General features: G+C 33.1%; 1 protein-coding gene across 1 annotated transcript; it reads left to right on the top strand.

Moving 5' to 3' along the window:
• Positions 1-25,533, top strand: LOC148953571 (uncharacterized). The gene is made up of 4 exons (XM_089088008.1): positions 1-135; positions 4,656-4,757; positions 15,862-15,967; positions 24,055-25,533. The coding sequence occupies exons 1-4, from the start codon at positions 1-3 to the stop codon at positions 25,188-25,190; spliced, it is 1,479 nt and encodes a 492-aa protein (XP_088944134.1). The 3' UTR covers positions 25,191-25,533.

The raw sequence follows: 25,533 nt of genomic DNA, 5'->3' as shown, positions 1-25,533 counted from the left end.
ATGTGGTTAGAGGGCATGCGACACCGAATATGTGAGAGAGTCAATGACAATCAACCTGGACAGAAAGAATCAAAACGTGTCAAAGTTGAAAATGATAGCAATGATAATTGGGTCTTGGATTTTGACATGGATAAGGTCATCAATGCCTAACATATCCTTATTAAAAAAAAAGGTTCGGCGATATGTATTTAAAAATGACGAAAGATAAGACGAGGTAAAACGAACCAAAAAAATTGAAAATGAAAGCGATGGTGATTGGGTACGTCCTTCATAATGACAAAATACAAGTTAAGGCAAAAGATAAAGGTCCAATAAAAAAAAAAATGTAATTTTACAATGGCACCACTTCTAATTTTGACATGGATAATGTCATCAATGCCTACAATACCTTTGAAAATAAAAAATATGGGCTAGATAATGTATATATATATATATATATATATATATATATATATATATATATATATATATATATATATATATATATATATATATATATATATATATATATATATATATATATATATATATATATATATATATATATATATATAAATATATATATATATATATATATATATATATATATATATATATATATATATATATATATATATATATATATATATATATATATATATATATATATATATATATATATATATATATATATATATATATATATATATATATATATATATATATATATATATATATATATATATATATATATATATATATATATATTATCTAGCCCATATTTTTTATTTTCAATGGTATTGTAGGCATTGATAGTGGTCCACCATGAACCAATAAATTTTACGAAGTGGCTGGTCATTTGACTGACTTTCTTTTACCAGCTGAAATTGATATTGCCGTAAAAATCAGCGAATTTTTAGTTAAATAGCGGTAAATTGAGATTTAATTTCACAAATGATGTTAATACACATTTTACAAACAATCTTTAGATTTCTGCCTTAGTTACTGGCTAAGGATTTTTAATTACATGATAGTAAATATGGGGCTATTATTGCAGACACTTGACACATGAAAAAAAAATAAGTGAAAACATTTGAAGTACGTGTCAGGCAATGTTTATACATGTGTATGAATGAATAGGCCAAAATCGGCCGCTTAGACCTTAGCCCCTTCTGAAACCCAATCCTAGATTGTCCCGTATATACAGTTTGACAAGGGGTGCTTCAGGCGATATTTAGGTGATGTTTCTTAATGATCAGGTGTCATTGGAGTCATTGAGATCGCAGGATTATTCTAGATTGATTTATTGATTATTCTGCAATTTAGACATCGAAAATCAAAACACATTATTACATTTTTCATAAGCTGTATCTTGCTTTCTCAAAAGAAAGATCCCCCCCCCCCTCGCCCGCTAGGTTTTGAATTATGCCTCTTTAGGGTGTTTCCATTGAAAAATAGCTTCTTTCGTATTTTCATATGAAAAAACAGCAAAATAGCACCAATTGAATTTAAAAAAAGCTTTTGCACCCCCCCCCCCCATTTTCGTAACCTGAAATCACTGTTCACATGTACAAACATTTTGTAACTCTTTCATTCACGATTATGAAAGATTATTTAAGGATTGGTCCAAAATAATGCTATGTCGACTAATAAAAATGCGGAAGTTGGCGCCATGACTCTCTGAAATCAAACTTTACTACATTTAATATTACTTGTGATTGAATACCACAAAATTCACTGTTAAGTGAGTTTCGGAGCTACACTCTCGAGATATAGCATTGCAGCGGTCGAAAATCAAACCACATTTAACACCCACCTCATAACTGCTTATTACTGAATAGAACTAAGAGTCAATTAATTGTTTTGCTAATGAAAATGTATAGATTATGAATTACAATCCAAAATCTAAATAAAACATATTAAATAACAATCTAATATCAGCTTGATTTAATATTCGGTAAATTTAGACCCTTTAGAAAATTTTCTACTATGATATTTTAAGCTAAGTTCAGAAACATGATTAGATTTTTGTAACGTCAATATTTTTCGGGTAAGAATTTTGAAATTTTTGAGTTTCTAATTAATGAATTTTTCTGTTTCTTCTCTTTGTTTTTTTTTTTTTATTCCAAAGCTAGAGAAAGGAATTACCCTATTTATTTAGAGAAATAAAATTAACCTATTTTGAGTCGAACTACTAGAATATGTGCTACATTCGATTTGAAAATCTTGTCTAAATTGGCCTGAGGGGTGTCAATTGAGGGGGAATAGATCTTGAAGATGCCAGTTCCGTATTTTTCATTAAAAAAAAAGTGGAAAACTGCCCACTCTAGATTTAAAAAATTGTCATTATGATTTATCTTTGTTAAGAAAAACAAAGGAAGGTCTTTACCCATCCCCTATATTTTTAAAATTCTTGTTGCTGATTGGTAATCTATATAGCCCCCAGAAACCATAACACAGCCAATTAGACCTCCATATTTTATTCGCCTAATATGAAATTGAATCGTATTAGGTAAAAACCATTAATAATGAATCATATCCAGCCCCCCAAGAGCCCTTGATACGCCTAATAAAACAACTCCCCCAATATTTAGCTATTTTTCGTCGACTGTAAGCAGTAATTTAATCTACATACCCCCATATATTTTTAATTATTCTTTTCAAATCAAAATTTTACTATTAATGGCAGCTCATCTTCCAAAGAACCCCAACACAACAGCTTATAGTTCTCCAAAATTGTGATATATTAGATTTTCTCATTGTAAAAACTCAACTAAAATATAACCTCTGAGAAGACCAATTGTCTTTACTCACTTTCAGATTTCCTACAGATAAATACCACAGAGAAAACTAACTCAATATGGCATAAGTGAACCCTTTTGATTCAATATAGCGAAATTTAACCCCTTCGATTCAACACAAGAAATTCAACAACGGCAAACTAAGCATACACTTATGAAAACACAATATACTTGGCAACTTTTAATCGACCAAAGCCAAGATAGCTAAAAATCATAACACTACGATTCACTGAAGGAACTCATTGGACTCAATGTTTTGAAACTTTGCCCAAATAGAAGAAAGTCAAAATTTCTACTAACTCTAGAACTTTAGGTCCTTCTGGAATCTTTTTTTATAGCCCTATGCTGTTCACCTTAATGTGAGGCTTTGTAATTTTTTTCTCAGTCTTCAAATTTAAAAAATTCGCTATGGATTTCACTACACTAAGAATAAAGTCTTTCCGATATAATAACTGTAAGTTTTATTTATTAAGTAAATTATATGCATAAAACTGTGTATAGAACTTTTTTATATTCTTCAAATGTTATTTTTCTTTACTTGTCTTCTTCTTCTTCAACGTAGAAGCCTTTGTCCTAAACAACTAGAGAAGGTCGATTATTCAGATTTACAACATACTCGCCAGGTAGTTAAAAGTCAAGTTCCATTTGCAGTTAGATTGTTGTTTCACTCTTATTATTTCATCTTGCATAGGCAATGAAAGTTTTTCCACTCAAATTATAAAAATCGTTTCTTTAAATTTTCTTACTTAGAAAAATGTCACACACTGAAGAACCATTGGATCGTCATTACTTGTAGCAAATAAAAATCTGTTGCTTTGTAATCGTAATTTCCACTATCTCGACGTCGGTGATGCAGAAACCATATTTCCCCTATTGTTCAAATATTCGAAACGGGATCCATACTCAACTTTCCGCAATAACTTGAATTCTTTCTATTTGTTCTTTCTTTGTCTATTTTTTTCCCCAATCTGACCAAATAGTTAATATTATTGAAATATTTTTGGTTATTAATAAATTTTATCGACTTGGGCATACTAAGCAGGGAAAGAAGTAGAAAAAATATTTACGCAGTATATTTTGTTGCAATCTAATAATATATTTTTATTTCTATAAGGTGTTTCGTTTCTCTTAGCTCACTGTGTTCAGTTTTTGTATACGAGAATGAATCCTAGCATGCCAGTTTAATTACCCCCCCCCCCGTCGCCTTAAAGTTCGTATTGAATGATAAAATTTCTGGATGTTTCAATCAAAATTCTTTATCATGGCGCAACAAGTAAAGAGCGATAGGGCTTCAAAGTATTATTTTTTTTTTTGTATGGAAGGAGTGGAAGGAGTCGTGCAAATAGCGGGGACTCATTTCAGTTTTTAATTTTGTTTTTAAATTTACAAACAAAAGCATAACAACTAAATTACTAATAAATAACTCCCAAAAAAATACAAAAAAGCACTTGCGACGAGGCGGCTACTTACAATTTTTTAAAACAAATAATTAATCAAACTAACAAAAGAAAAATTAAATTAAACCTGACAACACTCTGTTATTGACGGACTTAACTCTTTTCTGGGTTCTTGACAATCAAGGCAGGGTAGGTGTTTTGCCATTGCTCAAATTTATCATCATGGCAATTTGAGCATTAAAATTCTATGACATCAAACAAACTTCACCAATACCTTTTACATGAATTTGAGATCCTTTATGTGGCCTATATATTCGACATTTAATATCATGTCTGGCAGTGCAATTTAAATACAATTTTAAAAATTTCAGAAATATGCTATTATTTTATTATTTCCTTTCCCTGCCCTATGTAGATATGATTTTGCTTTTTTCTATTGGTATAATGTGTAATATGCAATTGATGATATTTTTTTCAGACTTATCATTTATGTGACGATGGTGGTCGTCAGTATACTTATTTATGTCCAAATCAAACGCTTTTCAACCAGCGTATGCTAATTTGTGATCATTGGTATCAGGTAAGAATTTAATTTTATGTTATTATAGATTTAACATACAAAATCTAGTTTCAACTGGTACTAAGACACTGATAAGCAATCTTTTCATAATTAAATAAAAAAAAAAGTTTTTCGACTGAAAGTAAGAAGCAACATTAAAACTTAAAACGAAAAAAAATTATTTTGTATATGCGGGGGTTGCCCCTTCCTCAGTACCTCGCTTAAATTTTATCTGAATAGTGTACTGAAGTCACTTTATAAGAATAAAATATAAATTACTGCCTTATTTGGAAATAAAATATGGGAATCTTAATTTCTATTGCATGGTGAACTCAAGCTGTGAATTCACCATGAATTCAAAAATAGAACTTTTGATTCTTGATCAAATGAGCCCTCTCCCGATCTTCTAGGATCACTGGTTCGATACGATCACCCCTGGGGACAACAATAAAAAGAAACAATCAAATAAACAAACATTCGTGATCTTGCTTCTGGCAAAAAATTCAAAATTCCGCGTTTGTGTATACAGGAGCTTGAAACCCCTACAGTAGATTTTTTTGATATCTTGAATCTCAAGGTGTGGTTTTCATTAAAATCAATTGATTTCTGAGGGGTATTTTCGACTTTTTCAATTATTAGGCAAATTTTCTCAGGTTCGTAACTTTTGATAAATAACATTAAACTTCGTGAATTTTATATATTTTGAATGAGCACCTAAATTCGATTCTTTTGATGTATCCATTATTATCAAGACTCTGTTTCTTACAGCTTCGGTTACTATTGAGCCGCATCGGTTCTTATTTACAGTTCGTTACCACGAACTGTTTGATATTCATGTTCGCGTATAGAAGGAGCGATTTGCTGATGATTTGAATTCATGATTTTAGAAATGAGCAGATACATTTTCTTTGCGCAAATGAAACTCCAAATCATTTGATCCCAGCTTGAAATCTATTCATAGGATGTTCCTTGATGCTGGTTGAACAAACTTGTGGCCTATCACATTAAATGAGTCTTTTCAATACCTGAATAAATCGACTAACCGTCTTAACAGAATGGTACATTAGGATTCTGAAAACATTATATAGGTTTTAGCCTTACAAAAAACACTCATATTTTAGCTTTAATGTATATAGGACATTCCTTACATGTAGGTACATTGTTCGACAAAAGAGTGGAACTGTCGCCATTGGTGCCATTTGACGAGAATTAAGGAGGGACTCGGATACCTAAATATTTTAAATAAATGTAGAATATATATATATATATATATATATATATATATATATATATATATATATATATATATATATATATATATATATATATATATATATATATATATATATATATATATATATATATATAATATATATATATATATATATATATATATATATATATATATATATATATATATATATATATATATATATATATATATATCGAAGTCTAGGTTCTTCATTTTCATTTTTACGGATTATTTTCGAAAATAAAAACACAAAAAAGATGTATTCTCAAAACAAAACCCTCCCTTCCTTGCCCCCTAATTGGTACCTCTGACTATCAGTTATTATTAATTCTTTTAAGTATGTAAGCATATATCAAAGTCATATATCAAAGACCTGAACTGTTAATAGAATTTGAACGAGCATTGGTTAAAACAGAATATTATGTTTCTACAGTACAAAGTACATGTAATTCTCAAAAAAAAAAAAAAAGTAAAACAATGTTATTCTATTGAATACAAATATTATTAAGGAAGGGCTAACATGTGTTGTGCTGATTACTGATATTTCTATGAATTGTCTGTTAGAAAAAAGTACTAACCTGGTGAAAGGAACAATAGAAATTTCATAGAATCTACAAACAAGGTTACATGGATTTTTAGAAAGATGGATATATTTGTTGCAAATCAGGCTATACCAGTATTAGTAGAGGTGAAAACTCATACATCCTCAAGCTACTTGAGGCCAAAAACATTTGTGCATGCTCCTCCTTCCTCCACGCTTTTCTCACCTTCATTCTTTACTTACCTGTTTTTTTAATCCTGGTTGTGGGTGATCCAAAACTGCCGGTGCTGCTTGATCAATATCATCTTTTTTATTTTGCGTTGGAGTTATGTAGGCTCTAGAAAGGTCATTAGGCTCTTGACACCTTTTGTCACACTCTTTGGAGTCATAAGGCTCTAAATCTCCTACATGGTTATTCTGAACCATACTCAGATACTTTAATGAACCTGTTTTCTCTGCATTGTATAAATTTTCCCTAGACCTCTTAAGATCTATTAAATTTTATTAATCTTAATCTACAGTTATCTATGAGAGAAAATAATTTTGTTTGTTAATTTTAAGGCTCTTCTTACCAATAGAAGTGAAGGAAATAGGAAATTCTGAATTGTAAGAAAAGCGTCTTATTGTATTATAGGTTCTAGAATAAGGAAAAATCGGCTCCAGTCTAGCGACAATTTTTCACTTTTGGTTTTTCTATCAAACAGTTCGGAATACCGAACTGTCAGTAAGGAGCGACTCGGCCAATCTGTAACCAAAGTCTAAAAACAGAATTTTAATAACAATAGAAATATCCAAAAACTAACTTTTAATACACGATTCCGATTCTACAAGATTCAATAAGTTTAATGTTACCCATAAAAAGCTAAGAGCCTAGGAAGATTCACCTGGTTTTTGAAAAAGGGGGAGACACCCTCCGAAAAGTCAGGGAATCTTAATGAAAATCACACCATCAAATTTAATGTATTAGAGAATCCTGCTGTTGAGGGTTCAAGCTCTCGTCTCAAAATATATGGAATTTTGTATTTTTTTTTTTTTTTACTAGAAGAAAGATCACGTATGCGTTTTGTTTATCAGGGGTCTTTGTATCGATTCAATTGTCCTAGAAAATTATAAAAAGGCTCATTCGATCTATAATTAAAAGCTCTCGTGTCCTTTTCAGCTTGACAAGCCAAGGCGTCAGAGAGTGGGCCATGGCGTACCTAGCATCTCCAAGGCATATACCTGCTCCTCCTATATATCTGCTTTTCTTAACTACTAGATGAAAACCATTTTACCTCATGAATTTTTATGTGTGTTTTTCCTAACTCATATTTGGAAAAATAGAACACTGATATTCCTTCTGTCAATCTGGAAAAATAGTAGACAATATATATACTAACTTTATATATGAGAAGTAATTGTGTGTATGTATGTATGTTCTTGGAAACGGCTCCATATTTTTTCGGGAAAATTGGTATATCCTCACATAAAAAACCCTTTAGACAGGTCAAAAGTCTGAGAAAAATCATTAAGAGCCTTAATTTTGTTTTTTACAAGTGACGTCATGCAGTAAAAATTACAGTGACGTTATGCACGTAAAAAAATTGCAATGCCGTCATGTAAGTCATGGCATCAAGACATTTTATGGCGTCATTATTTTGTTTTTTTGCGAATGACGTCATGTACTATGTTATTCATCATATAAGCATTACTTATGAAATCATATCTGGCATCATATAAATATTTTTCATATGATAAGCATAAATAAGATTTTGAGTTTCCAACGCAATAGTTATTTAAATAATATAATGTCTGTTGGATGGCAAAAAAACGAAAATTCGCAGTTGCAGTTACAATAAATGATTATTCTTTAGAACCAAATCCTGAATTATCAAACGTGATAAGATTTGAAATTAGACAAACTGGACCATCAATTGCGACAACACCAATACGGGCAGCTAAAGCAAAGGTCATTGCTAAATGGTCTGAAGTAATCAAAATCCAAAAATGTGCCAAAAATGAAAATGAAGAGCAAAGACGTGGGCGGTTAGAAGATATGCAAGAACGACAATTAGAGTGTGTTAAAAATGGAAATGAGGAGCAAAGACACACACGGTAAGAATACTTTTGACATAAAGCATCTGAGCGAGTTAAAAATCAAAATGAAGAGCAAAGACACACACGGTAAGAAAAAAATTGCTAGCGTGTCAGAAATGAAAATGAAAAGACGCGCGGTTAGAAGGCGTACGACACCAAGCATTTGAGCAAGTCAAAAATGAAAAGCAAAGACACATGTGGTTAGAGGGCATGCGACACCGAATATGTGAGAGAGTCAATGACAATCAACCTGGACAGAAAGAATCAAAACGTGTCAAAGTTGAAAATGATAGCAATGATAATTGGGTCTTGGATTTTGACATGGATAAGGTCATCAATGCCTAACATATCCTTATTAAAAAAAAAGGTTCGGCGATATGTATTTCAAAATGACGAAAGATAAGACCAGGTAAAACGAACCAAAAAAAATTGAAAATGAAAGCGATGGTGATTGGGTACGTCCTTCATAATGAAAAAATACAAGTTAAGGCAAAAGATAAAGGTCCAATAAAAAAAAAATGTAATTTTACAATGGCACCACTTCTAATTTTGACATGGATAATGTCATCAATGCCTACAATACCTTTGAAAATAAAAAATATGGGCTAGATAATGTATATATATATATATATATATATATATATATATATATATATATATATATATATATATATATATATATATATATATATATATATATATATATATATATATATATATATATATATATATATATATATATATATATATATATATATATATATATATATATATATATATATATATATATATATATATATATATATATACATATATATATATATATATATATATATATATATATATATATGTATATATATATATATATATATATATATATATATATATATATATATATATATATATATATATATATATATATATATATATATATATATATATATATATATATATATATATATATATATATATATATATATATATATATATATATATATATATATATATATATATATATATATATATATATATATATATATATATATATATATATATATATATATATATATATATATATATATATATATATATATATATATATATATATATATATATAGTACTGGGCCCCAGCACTCGGTACGCGGCAGGGTTCTATACATAGATTCTCACTGTCGCTTGTCTTCGAAATGCAGACAATTTGATCCTTTTCTTGATGTCATGACATCCAAACAAACCTTAAATTAGAAATGGCGCCTTTGTAAAATTAATTTTTCTTATTAGATCTTTAACTTTTGCCTCGGCTTGTGTTTTGTCATTATGAATGAAATATCACCGAACTTTTGTTTCTTTTAAATGTTTAGGCAGTGGGAAAAATACTTCTTTTTCTTCCAACGATTTATCTAGTCGGTATTTTTGATTTTCAAAGGTATGGTAGGCTTTGATGACTTTATTTATGCCAAAATCCAAAACCCAATCATCATCGCTATAATTTTCATTTTATTTTGTTTGTTTTACCTCGACTTATCTTTCGTCATAATGACGAAAGATATTACGGTTAAACCCTACTGTATTCGCCTAAACTTACGTACGCCTACAATCTTAATAAGGATACAAAAGTATCACATAACTGTAAATGTGAGACTTGTCGAGATAATAGTGGTGTCGTAGGTGACTGATCATGGTTGCATGATGGGTTTATTACTCCCAGCCGAAGTGTAACATGTTAAAACGCTAGAAGGGATAAACGTAAGAAGGGTGACTACATTTAACCGTCATACTATGGGAACTTTCTTCGATAACCTATAGTATGCCCTTGACAAATACAAGCTAAACTCTTAAAACATCCGGAATTTTACGACATGGGATCGTCCACAAGCATGAGAGGACAGAATCAAATAAAAAAAAGTCTTGTCTGCATAGAGAGTCCAGTAGATTTCAATGTGGACTAGAGTTGATGACCATAGTCTCTCCTTTGCTGACTTTCTCTAGGAAACAGTGCAAGGGGCTGCAACCTGAGTCATTATGTTTGGTTAAGAAATTGTTATAACTATCTTTATCTATATTTACTACTATCTATCTATCTCTGTAACTTTATCCTTCTCCTTTACATTCAATATTTCCTCAGTTATGTCAGAACCTCAAAGTACAGACCTTTATATCTGATATTAGACAACTGTATTAGCCAGAAACAATGGTTTTGTGCTTCAAACGGTCTCTCTCCTCGCAACTCATAGACTATAGCCTGAAGAAAAGACATTCAAAAGGGACCATAAGGCATACTTTAACAGGGAGACAGGAGATATTATGGTTGCTCATGAATCTAAATAGATGTCAATGTAAAATATCATCGAACTGCTGGGAAAGCATCCGCAAGGGACTTCAAATTTCTGTCTTAAAAATATTACAAGTGGCTTCAAAACCACTAAAAGAAGCCATTTCAAAGCCAATAGGGAAGCTACGATAAACATACTTATTACACGATATACAAACTGTTTTTTTTTGTAGCTAAAAAGAAAAATTTTATCGGTTCTCGAGAATTTTGTGCTCGTATTGTTACATTTTTCCTGGTGATCGAGCGTAGGCATGATACGACCGAACCAATTCAGGGAGTGTTCAGGCTTTGCACTTTCAACCACAAAGATAAACAAATTTCCAGCTATAAAAGGAGTAGAGCGTTCTTATGGTCTATTTACTTAACTATTTACTTATTTACCTAACTATTTACTATTTACTTAACGTAACCTAATGAATTACCTTTGGTTTGATGTGCTCAGCATTTTGTATTAGTTCATTTGACGCCTTGAGAAATATTTAAGTCGAAACTTGTCGATCGTGGGAGTATTTTCTTCTATTCAAATCTATCTTTAATGTTCTAGATAAACTTAAAATAGACAAAATAAACAGGGCTTAAGACCTTTGTATCAGTACCAGTCTAATAAGCAACAATGGATTTTAATCGAAATTAGTTGTAAGGTTGTACGTTAATATGGATGTCACTTTTATAATAACCAACAGAACAGTCAGAGACAATGAGTGATCAAAAAATAGAAAAAAAAGTCAAAAATAAGAAAAGGTGATGTCTGATAATAATGTCTTTACGAGGTATGAACTAGGATATAATTTTGTAAGATATGAATTATGAATAATTTAATAAATGATCAACTTACTTGGCGAAAATCAATTATTTAGATTTGAAAAACTCGTAAAATTATTACGCAAACGCTCTCTATTAAAGAGACGAGTGCAATCTATTAATGAGAGAGTTAGGAATCTAAAAATACTTATAATTCTATATAATAAGAATACAGTATAAAATTGTATATCAAAAATAAATTATGAATTGGGAATAATTTAACCAGCGATAAGCTTACTTGATCAAAATCAATTATCTTGATTTTGAATGTTCTGGTTCAAAGAGATAGTAAGAGGCAAAAAACTAAAAAATTATTACGCAAGCGCTATCTATTAATGAGAGCGAGCATTGTGCTAGGAATGGAAAAAGTACTTATAGTTCAGCATTAATATTTTCTATCAAATGGGACAGTTCCTTATTTCATGTCATTTAAGTGCTTACCTATAATTCACAAAAGTTGAGATTACATTCAGAAGTGCTTTGCTGTTACTTTCATTCAGGACTGTAAAAGCTATCCTGGGTAGAAAGTGACTGACGATTCAACAGTTAAAAACTGAAAGTCCTATTTATGTTTTCATTCTATTTCAAATTATTGTTCTGCAGCTTAATTACAACAACTAAAATCTACAGGCATATATGACCGATTAATTCACAACCCACATGAACATTTAGCATTCTGTCCTTTTTAAACTGATAATTTATTTTTAAATTTAGCGTCCATTTTTAGGGCTTTTGTTCTATTTTAAAATGCTCACTTACAGTTAAATGATTCGGTACCTGTCTACTGCGGAACGCTCTCAATAAGCGAAGTTAGGTTAATCCTAATGAGATTAAATAAAAAAAAACAAGTTTTTTTTTAACTGAAAGTAAGGAGCGGCATTAAAACTTAAAACGGACAGAAATTATTCTGTATATGAAAGGGGCTGTCCCCTCCTCAACGCCTCCCTCTTTACGATAAAGTTTTTATTGTTTTAAAAAATAGAGTTGTGAGAAAGAGTGAAACTTTAATGTAAAGAGCGAGGCGTTGAAGAGGCGACAGCCCCTTTCACATACAGAATAATTTCTGTTCGTTTTAAGTTTTAATGTCATTCCTTACATTCAGTTTAAAAAAAAACTTCTTTTTTTTATTTAATTTCTTAATGTTTTTGAATTAATGCAGGTTTTGAGTTGGGGGCTGCTCATCAACAAAAATGTGTTACCAGTTTCCTTCCCCTTATACTATTGGCGTATGTTATTTCAGCCTAACTATTTTAGCAAGTAAACGTATATTCATGCTATCTTATCTACCTTTTTCGGTTATTATCGAAATTACCAATCAACATCCCTAATTATGGCTACCACAAAATTTCGGTGGTAGGCCTGCCAAAATTAGCAAACAGTTACCCAAACTTTAGATCCAAAGGTACACGACCCAGTTACCGAAGAACAGACTTTAGTTTTTACCGTACCTTAATGCCAATAATCGGGGTTGATGGGGTTATCAGACCAATTAACCAATAACCTATCTATTTAATAAGAAAATGAAAATATGGACAAATATTTTGTGTTTTATTCTATTTAAAATATTGTATTTTTATCATATTAAGGGTTTTAGACGCTAAAACTTAGCATATCTTTAGTGCTTGGTAATAGTTAAGGTTACCCTTATTTATCTTATTTGTAATGAATGGTATCGATGCGTTTATCTGATCAACTACATAATAGCTTACCTATATAATTAAAAACTAGAAATCCTGAAAAAATATTTTCAGTACTATAATCAAAGTAGGTAATCTGGTAGTGGCCATTCAGTTCAAAGGTCAGGGTTCTTTCTGGTATTGACGTTACATAGTTAATTATCTGAAGATGCTACATGCATTGTTTGGAATAATATGTTATTGTGGTTTTTGCCAAAATAAAAATTCTGAGTATATAAAGCACGAACTTTCAAAACGATATTAGGCTCATGTAAGTATTGAATTAGAAACTTCAGTGGTATTAACATATTTACTATTTTGAACAAATCGTTATTTCAAACTTTTAATCGGATGCATTTGGTTGTGGAAAAGAGAGCGTGAGGGGGGGGGGGGGGTTGCACTCGGTTCACTTTTGATTCTTAAAAAGGGCACTGCGACTTTTGATTTGCAATCGAATGAACCCCCTACAAAGTTTATATGACCACCCCTTCCATAAAACCTTACGTGTTAACAATGAGTCACTAGCACAACTTATAGTCTTTTCCCTGAGAGCTGGGGGTTGGGGGGGGGGGGGTAAAACACCGTAATTATCTTGAATTTTAAATAGGGCACTAGAACTTTGAATTTCCAGTCGAGTGAGCTCCTTCAAAAGCTTCTACGACAACACTTTGCCAACATTACTCTTTACTTGTGCAGTGCTGTTGTACTGCCTATGATAATATTTATTTTGAACTGGGTTTTTTAGTTTTACCATCAAAAAAAAAAAGAAAGAAAGAAAGAAAGAAATAAAATCCTCATAATAACCAAAGTTACATCAGTAAGAACCAATAAAACGTTTATTTAAGGTTTAATATATATATTGATATTCATTCCCGTAAGTGTCGGCTATTTTAGATTTATTAGCACTATAAAGGAAAAATACTTAAAATTTATTTTGTTTTTACTAAAGCACAAATAACGTTATGGTCTTCGAGGACACCCTAGACGGTCAATCATTTTGATTAAAATCTTCTGTCAATCAATTGATTAAAGCATGACTTACCGTCTAGGAACCTCTTTGACGCTTGAGTCAAGAGTTAAGGGTAATTGCTAGAAAGTTTGAATTACTCAGTCGGTTCTTAGACGGTCAATCATGCTTTAATCAATTAATTGACAGAAGCTTTTGATCAAAATTATTGACCGTCTAGGGTGTTCTTTAGAAAGCATAGGGCATGGAATGTACTCTATATCCTGCTATATGTTCCTGAGACCTCTAAATTTCTTCTTTTCTGTTATTGTTTTCTTACTTGAGACAATAACTTTAATCTTTTTTTTATAGTTTCAACAGTATTTGTTATACTTAGTGACATGTCAAAGTAAAAGTTTTGTCTGTCTGAAATCTTACCCCAAGTTGACAGGCAAAGAACATTTCGATGGACAAAATTTGTGAATTGCATCAATAATAAGTAGTAGTTGCCGTTATGTTGACATAAAAGAATAAGAAAAAGTCTGTGGACTTAGATTAGAATATTGGTAGCCACCGTAACTACACTGCTCAAGTATGGTTCTGAAACAAATGTGCTTTAAAAAACTGAAGATTAAATAGATTTTTTCCCGAGGATTTGTCGAAGGATTACCTTTGGCGATTATTTAACCAATCCTATAACAAACACTAAGCTAAAAGTAAAATTAAAGTAAAATGCCCTCTGATGGTGTGATTTTCATTAAAAACCGCTTGACTTCTTTGGGGTGTTTCCTCCATTTTGAAAAACCAGAAAAATTTTCTTAGGCTCGTGGCTATTGATGGGAAACATTAAAATTAATGAATTTTATACATTTGGAAAGAACATAAAAAAAATCTACATGAACCACTTTCTAGGGTTATAATGAAAGAAAGGTTAAAAAGATTAGGCCACGTTTTACGGATGGCAGATAATCGATTACCAAAGATAACGATGACAGGTTACCAAAGATTGTGCTTTTTGGTTCAACATCTAGGGAAAAATTGTAAAACAATCTGCTTTTCTGAGCAGATCCTTTGATTTCCAAGAATTTAAAAGGTGTGTTAGCCTCAGCTGGCTTGGCACCGCGGTGAGTTGCTAGTAGAAGTATGTATGCTATTGGTTCCTTCAATCGAATTTGCTGCTGCTTAGGATAAATCCAATAAACGAAATTATTTATTGTTTTTACTGTATAGAAGGAATATCAAATATTAACTGGCAAAAATAAGAGTTTTACAACTCAATTAATTGCTTGCCAAAACAACTGAAATTCCTAAAATAGGCAATTGAATTGCCATGACAAGCAAGAACTGAACATATGCGAAGCTAGACTTAATTGCATTAATAGTGAAAAAAGATGATGTATATTTGTGCAGACTGGAAAATAGAATAGGACAAACATTTTTGTTCTAATTTCTCTTAAGTTAAGAAATAGTGTAATTAATTTTCTTAATTTTTTTTATTCAGGTTGAATGTAGCTCTTCTGTCAAGTTCTACAACAAAAATGATCTTATTGGCAACCGTGCTAAGAATTTCTTGAGTGATGACGAAAATCTCAAACCGTCGAACAGAGGTAAATCTTTATTTCTACTTATCACTTCTTCATTTAGTTATTAAAAGTAGTACACAAATATTTTGAGGGTCCTAGAATTGCCTGATTATCACATAGGCGAATGTGAAAAGTATCTATGACCCAGTTTTTAAAGGGCCAGCTGTACCTTCGTTTTGATCCGACTTGCATAACCAACAAGTTTGATGATCATTGAAAGAAGAAGCACCTTCAATCTGCTTTTACTTCCACCTAAATTGTCAGTCCTTTCAAAGTCCACATTAGTAAAATCACTTTCAAATACCACGATAGCACTGAAAGTGCTAACATTGTAAATGGTTCGCCATTCTGTTATTGTAATGGTTTCAAAATTAGAATCGACTTTTGGCAAGGATTTTCCAATGCACCTTAACTCAGCAACCATAGCATGGACCATGTTCATAATACAACACTGCTGGTGAAATCATATGTCATCGATTTTGCTGATAAAGTTCTAAGATGTGGCGCTAGTATACGAAAGTACTTTTGACCTCAAAACTACACTGCTACGATCTACTCATTAGAAACTTACTTGTACTTGCACTTGTAGCAGGACTCAAGCATCTCCGCTCTCCTTGGCGTCCAGCAGCTTCGTCTTGGCCCAAAAACAAGCTGCAGATTACGAAGGTAAATTCTGTTCAGGTGAAACACCTCCCCAAAATCAAACACATTAGATGGTTCGACCGGGTATGAAACTTAGGTACTTTCAGGTCCATTGAATTGAGCAGCTTGAGTCATGCTCACTGCGTTATTATAATCTTTTGCTTCATCTACCACTCAAACGCCTAACCTGTTTTGATTCAAAATCTTTAATTTTGACCCAACTACAGGTGGCTGGAAACGACGCAGTGGAAGCCAAACTAAAGATTAGTGAGGATCATCCATGGTAGACTCCGTACCCGAAACACTAATAAGATTCTAATAAAATTCCGACCCTCACCTTGAGTAAAGAACTCAGGAGAATACTAAAGACATTGACGTCGGATTTCTCCTAATATGGCGACCATTGTGAGCCAGAGAAAGCCAAATAAAATTTTCAGGCCAAAAAAGTATAGGGGAAAAGCTGGGTTATGACTGGAGTTGAGCTTTGCTCCACAGTTCGATTTAACGTCATATTCGTTTGAAGAATTAAAACAAAATATTCCTCTGTATAATTCTGCTCAGTCGTATTTTAAAACATGACAATTCTAGGTTCAAACTGAATGTTTATCTTAAGCAATATCTGGGTAAAACTTTATCTATAGAATTGAGGTAATGTTTTTATTTTTGAGATAAATATTTCTTAGGAATTTACACGAAGTATATCACAAACTTTTGGAAAAGCTTATAAATATTGAAATTTTGAAGGTGATCTGTATATGTAAACCATAGATAGCACAATAGCTCTCCCAAAGTAAAAAGCGAAGTGGGCACAATGTAACATTGTTTTTTTTTTACCAAGGCAGTTCGTATAGAAGGGGGGGAGCGGTTACAAAAAAAATTCAAAAACGCATAAAAAATTGGTTTATATCCATTTTTGTTACGTTTTTACGAGTCAGACAAACATTTCGAGGATGGGGGGTTCAAGCCCCCCTAACCCCCCTGTGTACGGCCTTGAGTTCTATTGTCCTTCTTAAGAGTCAAAATAATTGGAGACCCCCTCCTCCTGATCTACGCTCATCCTTTCCCCCAAGAAATTCAAACAAAAGTTTGTCCAACATAATTGAAAAGTCGAGTAATTCTGTACCGTTACGCATAAACATAGTCTACTATTTCAAATTTTACAGTAGAGAGAGAATAAATGAAAAAAAAATTCTTGAAAATCGAAATATGGTTGAAAGGGGTTTTCAAAAGTTATCTATTCAAAATATGCCTGTATTTTCCAGTTACAATGTTGTAATTAGTCTACTGCTTATAACTTTTTAGATAATGGAATGAACATCTTTAAGTGTAATACGATTTTACCAGAAGTAAGAAAAGAAGATCGCAAAAACATGTTGAACTTTTATCTATTCTGATGATCAAAAGTAAAACTTGGTAAGAGCCAGAAATCAATATCGAACATAAGGGTGTAGAAGCTGGAAATTGTTTGTGTTCATTTTTTGCTTCTTTATTTTGGTCAAATCAAAGAATATATGTAGCTACATACATACAAGCTACATACATACAATTTTAAGAAAAATCCATAAAGTATAACAATAAGAAGCATCAGGTTCATTGCTCTTCAAGGGAATTTCATTCTTCAGTCACGAAGTCTACTGATGAAGTGTCGTACATCAGGCTCCTATAAGACGGATGATATTGTTCATAAAGTAGTGACAACAGCAACATAAAATCGTCATAGTTTGATTCGCTGATTGATTTCTCATTTGGATATTTGGGCCTCAGCACTTTTAGTATTACATTTCCTCTTTTCCGCGAATTTTCTACTTGAAACAGCTCTTCATCTTCCAAGTTTGTCTTAAACTTCAGAACCACAAAATGTTTCTCATACCGAATCCAATATTTTTTTTTTTATGTCTAACTACAAAAAACTGCGTTTTTCTGTCAACGCATCATTAGCTACACATCTTTTCAAAAGATTTGTCCCAATCAAGTGGTACTTCATCTGCTATCAATAGTATTTTACCTCTTACACTCCACACAACATTGACTCAAGTAAGACGTTTGCTTTGCCGGCTCGCTTTTGGCATGGTCACTGTCAAACTCTAAGCGGGTAGGACCTAGCTCTAGGGATTTCTGATCGATATATTGCAGGTTTCTACCAGCCAAATGATATTTGTAGTAAGAAAACATCTTCGAAACAAACATATTTCTGTTTTGTGAGCCAGAGGTGTCAGAATGAAGTGTCACAGATTCAAAGGCTCAACAAGATTAGAGAGGCTGAGGAACAAGCATGCTGCCACCTCACTGGATTTTCAGTCCCCCACTATCTTAAACCAGAGGTTGTTACAGAACCATATTTCCTTATGGAAGATAATACGAACTGTGATATTGTAGGCCCAAATCTGCCGTTTATAGAGAAGACGTTTCGTTTTAAGATTTGCTGTTGATAAGCACTGCTGCAAGTCTTGCACAAGATTTCCTATTTCCAAGATATCAATAAGATTTCCAAGATATCGAAAAATCCCATAAATAATAACATTTACGGAACATTTGACTGGAAGTTAAAACGCTTTTATACAGCCTCGTCCATTAAGTCAAAGCTCAAGTCTTTTAACCAATATTTCCTCGGTTTGCCATAATTCGATATGACTGAAAATTTTCACACGTTTTGATTAAAGATGACTATGTATGATTCAATTATACCCAATTAATAATAATTTTAGTTTACACTATTTATAAGTTCCCAACTTTCTTCTTAGCTAGCAAAAATTTATCGTATAAAACTTATTGGATACCTTTTATTTTTACCTTGGTCATGCAAACATTATTGGGCTTTTTCTGGGATTCTCTCCTCTCTTTCTTGAATGCTTTGGAACCTACTCTTGCATCATTGATGTGAAGTACTGTTTTTATAGCATTTTTTCTGCACTGTCCCAGAACGGTATGAATAAATTTCTTTTGGTATTGTCAGTTATTTTTTGTCTACACTTCAGTCTATAGTTTTTTAGCCTCAAAAACATTCCTGCTTACTGATTTTTGAATCTATAGCTTGTGTACTTCTTTTCTGAATACTTAAGTTTCTTTCTCTCTGTCCGAGCGATGCCTTTTGGTTTTCTTCCTTTTCTCTTTGGTTTCTCGATTCTTTCGTCAGGGTGAGTGCTACAGCTTGGTTCTTTTTAAGTCCTGTTCCTTCAGACGTTTCAACGGTTCCAGATTCCCGAATGTTTTCTGCCAGCATTTCTTCATCCCTCTAGAAGACAGGTTCATATCCTGGCTCATATTCTGAACCTGGTGCAATTGGGACCTGATATTCTGGTCCATTCATGCTCATATTCTCTGGTTGTTCCGGGGATGGGGTTAGGCTTATGTGGACTGAACACGTTTATGCTTAACTACAAATGTCTGAAGCGGGGCTGAGTGCATAAATGCAAATCTCTAGTTTCAGCACTAATGGACTAAAAACTTGTTGACTATACCAATCGACGCAGAAAAAAGGATTTTAGATGTCATTCATAACTCCATTTTGCAAAAAGAAAGTGGACTAAACACGTTTATGCATAACTGCAGAGAATCGAGTCTTTGGGAATTTCAACCCCCCCCCCCTCGACACAGCCCTCTGGGCAAGGGCTGCAAGTTATGTAATTGATCCATTATTTATGTATAGTAAATGCTATTGAAAAAGGTGGGCAAAGTAAAGGTCAATGAAACAAGTAAAGTGAAGGTGGGAAGGTAAAGGTGAAACAGGTAAAAGGTGAGGAATTAAAGGTCAAACATCCCTTGCTTTCCGGAAAGACAAAGGCATTCAGTTGAGTCTTTCGGCGAATGTTCAGGGAAGTGTTGAACTACATCACACCACTTTTTGTATGTACGGGTTGTCAAAAGGGCATAACTGAGGCAGGAGTGAATATATCAATTTGGAACTTTCGGGAAATGATAACGGAGAGGATCAATCGACCAAAGAAGCAATATTTTCACGCTACTACTACTACTACTAAAACTACTACTAGGTCTACTACTACTACTGCTACTACTACTACTACTACTACTACTACAACTACTACTACTACTACTACTACAACTACTACTACTACTACCACTACTACTACCACCACTACCATTACTACTACTGCTGCTATTACTACTACTATTACTACTACTGCTACTAATACTACTACTAAAACTATCGCTACTGCTACTGCTACCACTACTACTAATACTACTACCAATAAAACTACTTCTTCGGTTACGAGTGGTTTCGGCTTCTGTAGCGAGTTTTACTTTCTCTTTGCTGTTCCAATTTTATATGTGGAGACGTTCCAGGAGTCTTGTCTGGTGGAAATTTTCAGAGAAGTTGGAGTTGTGTAGAGGATTTTCTCACGGGGGGAGATATTCCAGGGGAGAAATTTTTCATGGACGAATTTTCCGTCGTAGCTACTTTCCAGGAGGGAGGGGGAATATATACAGGAAAAATGTTCCATAAATAGAGGTTTTTCAGCATGATTTGAAAAAGATCAGAAATTAAGGTCTTTTTCAAATGATATTGTGCTAAGGAGAATTTTTTAGGCTGAATTGTCCGCATAAATGTTTCCGGGGGAATGTAAAGTGAGGATAGAAGGTCTTGGGTTAATTTTCCCGGGGAGGAGGGGGTGTTTGACGTGGTAAGAACTTTCATGGAGGAATTTTTCGGGGGGGTGGGGGCAAATTTTCGTACATGGGGAGTAAAATTTCAAGGAATAATATAAAACACGATGAAAAAATATATAAAAAGGGGGAACCCCCCTCTCCTCATATAGGGAATAACTTCTGCTTGTTTTAAGTTTTATATTGCTCCTTACTTCAAGTTGAAAAAACTTGCTCTTTCTTATTTAAAAGCAACCTGAACTGAGTAAGGGCGTTTCCATTTAGTTTAAGTTCCTCCTCAACATTCCCTGAAAGTTTTCCCATAATACACTTAGCTCAAGTATTACTCTTAGTAGTAGTCATGGTACTAATAATAATAGTAGTAGCAGTAATAACAGTCGCAGTAGTAGTTGTAGTAGCAGTTGTAGCTAGCAGTAGTATAAGTAGTATCAGTTGTAGTAGTAGTAGTTTTCACATAGTGTCTTTTTGTTAGTTCAATATCCCCCATACCTTTGAAGTTTCAAATTAATACACTAGACAAATCCTGGGATATTGCTGAAACAGCCTTTTGACAACTTGCATGCACAGAGTGTATGCAGGGGATACAGAGTGTATCCCCCTAAACATTCTCTGAAAGTTTCATCTTCCTACCCTTAGCCTCAAGAGTAGTAGCAATTGCAGTAGTAGTAGTAGCAGTAGCAGTTGTAGGAGCAGTAGTAGTAGTACTCTACTCTATACTTTAAGCTGTTCCTGAGAAATTTCTCGAACTTCCTTTTTGGAACCCAAATGCACATGGTCCTTTTTAATTTAGTTCAGCATTCCCCTAAACATTTCCTGAGAATTCCCTGCCTCAGTAGAACTAGCTGTCGTAGTAATAGCAATAGTATTAATAGTGGTAACTTGCACATAGTGCCTTTGGTTAGTTCAAAATCCACCTCAGCATACCCTAAAAGTTTCAGCTTAATACTCTTAGCCATTCCCGAGGTTTTGCTTGTACACGCTTTTGACATTTTACATTCTCATAGTGTATTTTGATAGTAGTAGTAGGTAGTGATAGTTGTAGAGTATAGAAGAGTAAGAGTAATGTCAAGTAAAAATAGTAGTATTATCAGTAGTAGTACTGACAGCAGTAGCAGCAGTACTAATAGTGGCTGTAGTATGCGCATTTTGCCTTTTTGGTTAGTTGAACATCCCTGTCATCATGCCTTGGAAGTTCCAACTTAATACTCAAAGTCGTTTCTAAGAATTTTCTGATAAGCCCCTTGGGCAACCTGTATGTACATAGTGCCTATTAATTTAGTTGAACTTCCCCATCAACAATTCCTAAAGTTTTCATCTTAATACCTTTTGCCTTAGTAGTAGTTAAAATAGAAGTAGTGATTGTAATAGTACTGGTATTAGTAGCAATAACAATAATGGTAGTAGCAGTAGTAGTAGAAGTAGTACTTGTAGTAGTAGTAGTAATAGCAGCAGTAGTAGTAGTAGTATTAGTAGTAGTAGTTGTAGTTATTAGCAGCAGTAGCGTGCACATATTGCCATTTCATCAATTAATTATCCCCCTTTGCAATCTCTGAAAGTTCAACTTACTACCCTAAGCCATTCCTGGGATGCTCCCTTTGGACAACCTGCATGCACAGATTGTTTTTTTATTTAGGTCAACTTTCCCTTCAATATTCCCGGATATTTGCACCTTCATAACTTTAGCCTTAGTAGGAGTCAGAATAGTCATAGAAGGAGTAATAGTAGCAATTGTATTAGTAGTAGTTGTAACAGTATTAGCAGTAGTAGTATGCACATATTACCTTTTGGTCAGTTGAACATCCCCCTCATTATGTCCTGGAAGTTTCAGCTTACTGCGGTAAACCGTTCCTATGATATTGCTGATGTGCCCTTTTCGCATCCAGTGTTTATTGTCTTGGTGTGTCTTGATTTAGTTCAACTCACCCCTCAACATTTCCGGTTATTACTGCCTTAATATCCTCAGCCTTAGTAGTAGTCACCTTAGAATTAGTAGTTGTATTAGCAGTAGCAACAGTGGTTGCGGTAGGAGTAGTAGTAGTAATAGTAGTGGTAGCAGCACTAATAGTTAGTACCTTGCAGAAATGGCCTTTTTGACAACTGATTATCCCAGTTCTCCTTTCCTGAAAGTTCCAACTATACAACCTTTTGACAACCTGCAAGCATATAGTGTGTTTTTATTCAGATCAGCACTTCCCTTAACACTCCCTAAAGCTGCGTTTGAATAGCCTTGACCTTTTTGAACACAAGAGGTCAAACATGGTCTTTCCCTATAACAAACCCTATATGTAAACAATGTATAAATTTTATAAATTACAGCCCATACCTCCAAGGGCTATGGGGAGAATGTCATCCCCAGAGACATGGTTTTTGGACCTTTCAACTTTGTTGAACATGAGGGGTATCTAAAAATTTTGATCGGATGTCTTTGGTAAAAAAAAGAATCTTGGGAGGGGGGCTGGTTGCCATCCAATAATTTTTTACTCTTAAATTGAGCACTAGAGCTTTCAATTTACAATCGAATGAGCCCCTTCCAAATTTTCTATGACAGCCCCTTCAATACAAAGTGCCTTGCTAAAAAAAAAGTAAAAATAAATAAATAATTCGTGCCCTCTTCTCTCTTTGATTTAACTGAAAATGAAAAGGTTGTTTCCTATTTCAATTGATCTCATTTTCTTTATATTACAAGTTATAATAGAGCATTTTTATGAAGCTACTAAAAGGAATATAAATGAATATAACTTTTGTGCTGAGTGGCTCATTAGATAGTGCAATTGTCTTATTATTCACGCATTGCTTAAAAATAAAAAGTTACTTCAAAATTCTAATTCATTTCTTTCTGATTGCAGTTCAAGAAGGATCTTCATTTCCTGATCATCTTGCTGGAAGCAATTTTGTTGCTTCCCAGTCTCAAAGATATTTTCGTCTTGGGCAACCAGAATCATCAGCTATTGAGGAAGAACTAATCAGTACAAAACCTACAGAATCTCCAACAGAGGTCACAGAAAGTGACCCTGAGGCAACTCATATTATCACTGCTTCAAATATAGCGCTATCACTAGCATTGTCTTTGGAAGAATCGTCTACTTTAAACACTCACAGTGCTTTTGATGACGTACAAGCAGAAAGAATTACTCTGACAAAGATACTAAGTCCAAAAATGTCTTTATCAGGGGATAAAAAGTTAATCTTTGAGAAAACTGAGACCACAACCATAATCCCAACTACAATCCCAAATGATACAAAAGACAGTTCTAAATTTAAGTCGTCATCCTTAGGGACGAGTACACACCCAAAGATAGCAGAAACAACTGACAAAACCAGTGCTTCAAACATTGATGAGTATGATGATGAGGATGATGAATATGAGGATGACTATGAAAGTCATGAAGATATTTCAAGGGAAGCTATAAGTCTATTTGATACCGAGATCAATGAAACAAATGAACCTACACCAGGTACCTTGGAACATGAAATAATTTCTATTGTCAATTCTTACGCCAATGAACAGCTTCAAGGAAAACTTGAAGCAAAAAAACTTGCGCCAGGTACCTTAGAGAATGAATTTGTTTCCATACTTGATGCTTATACCAGTGAACAGCTCCAAGGAACCCTTGGTTTTACAGATGAAAGTAAAGACACTCACAACCATGAGCTGGGACACCACCACCATGAACACAATGATCACAAAGGGGGTGATACTCATGAACATAGTGGCCATGCTCATGGTTCTCAAATTCTTGCTCTTCTAGACATGAGAAGGATCTTTTTCATACCAGTTGAAGATCACACGATGCCAAATTTCGAGAAAGATGTCATAAATGTAAAATTGAATGACATTGATGAAGGGCCAACAATGAAGTTTGATCGTAACAGATTTTTCTTGAAAGCTGGACGGTCAATAACTTTAAACCCCCAATGTCCACAGTGCCATCCAAGTTTTTTGCAGCCTGGTCAGTGCATACCATGTGTTGTTATTCGCTAGGGGCCGTGGAACAAATGCTAAAAGCTTTTCACCATAGAGAGGCTTAGCAAAATACCACTAAATACAAAGGTTTTGTTTATGAATGATGTTCTTGGTAATTAGACTTTGTGGCGCGTGTTGTGCTTCATTTGATACTAGATTTGTGAAACCCTTCTGTGGTTACTGTTAAAAACTAAAATTGTGACACAGAAATTCTACTAATTTAAAAAAAAAGTCAGAAAAGTTGGAAGAATTGGATACTTTGTAAATTGTGTAAATACCTTTTTTTTCTATTTACAGCTATAGAGAAATACTAGCATGTATAGTGTTTGTCACACAAGCTTAATAATAAATATACAGTTTT

The sequence above is a fragment of the Artemia sp. Qi Xiang Cuo genome, chromosome 4, assembly GCF_049724085.1.
Source record: "Artemia sp. Qi Xiang Cuo chromosome 4, ASM4972408v1, whole genome shotgun sequence".
Classification (NCBI taxonomy): Eukaryota; Metazoa; Arthropoda; class Branchiopoda; order Anostraca; family Artemiidae; genus Artemia; species Artemia sp. Qi Xiang Cuo.
This window is presented reverse-complemented; position numbering and strand designations above follow the sequence as displayed.

Coding starts and splice junctions, on each gene's coding strand:
- LOC148953571 (XM_089088008.1), top strand. CDS start 1: ATGTGGTTAGAGGGCATGCGACACCGAATATGTGAGAGAGTCAATGAC. Junction 4,758..15,861: donor TTTGTGATCATTGGTATCAG/GTAAGAATTTAA, acceptor TTTTTTATTCAG/GTTGAATGTAGCTCTTCTGT. Junction 15,968..24,054: donor TCTCAAACCGTCGAACAGAG/GTAAATCTTTAT, acceptor TTCTGATTGCAG/TTCAAGAAGGATCTTCATTT.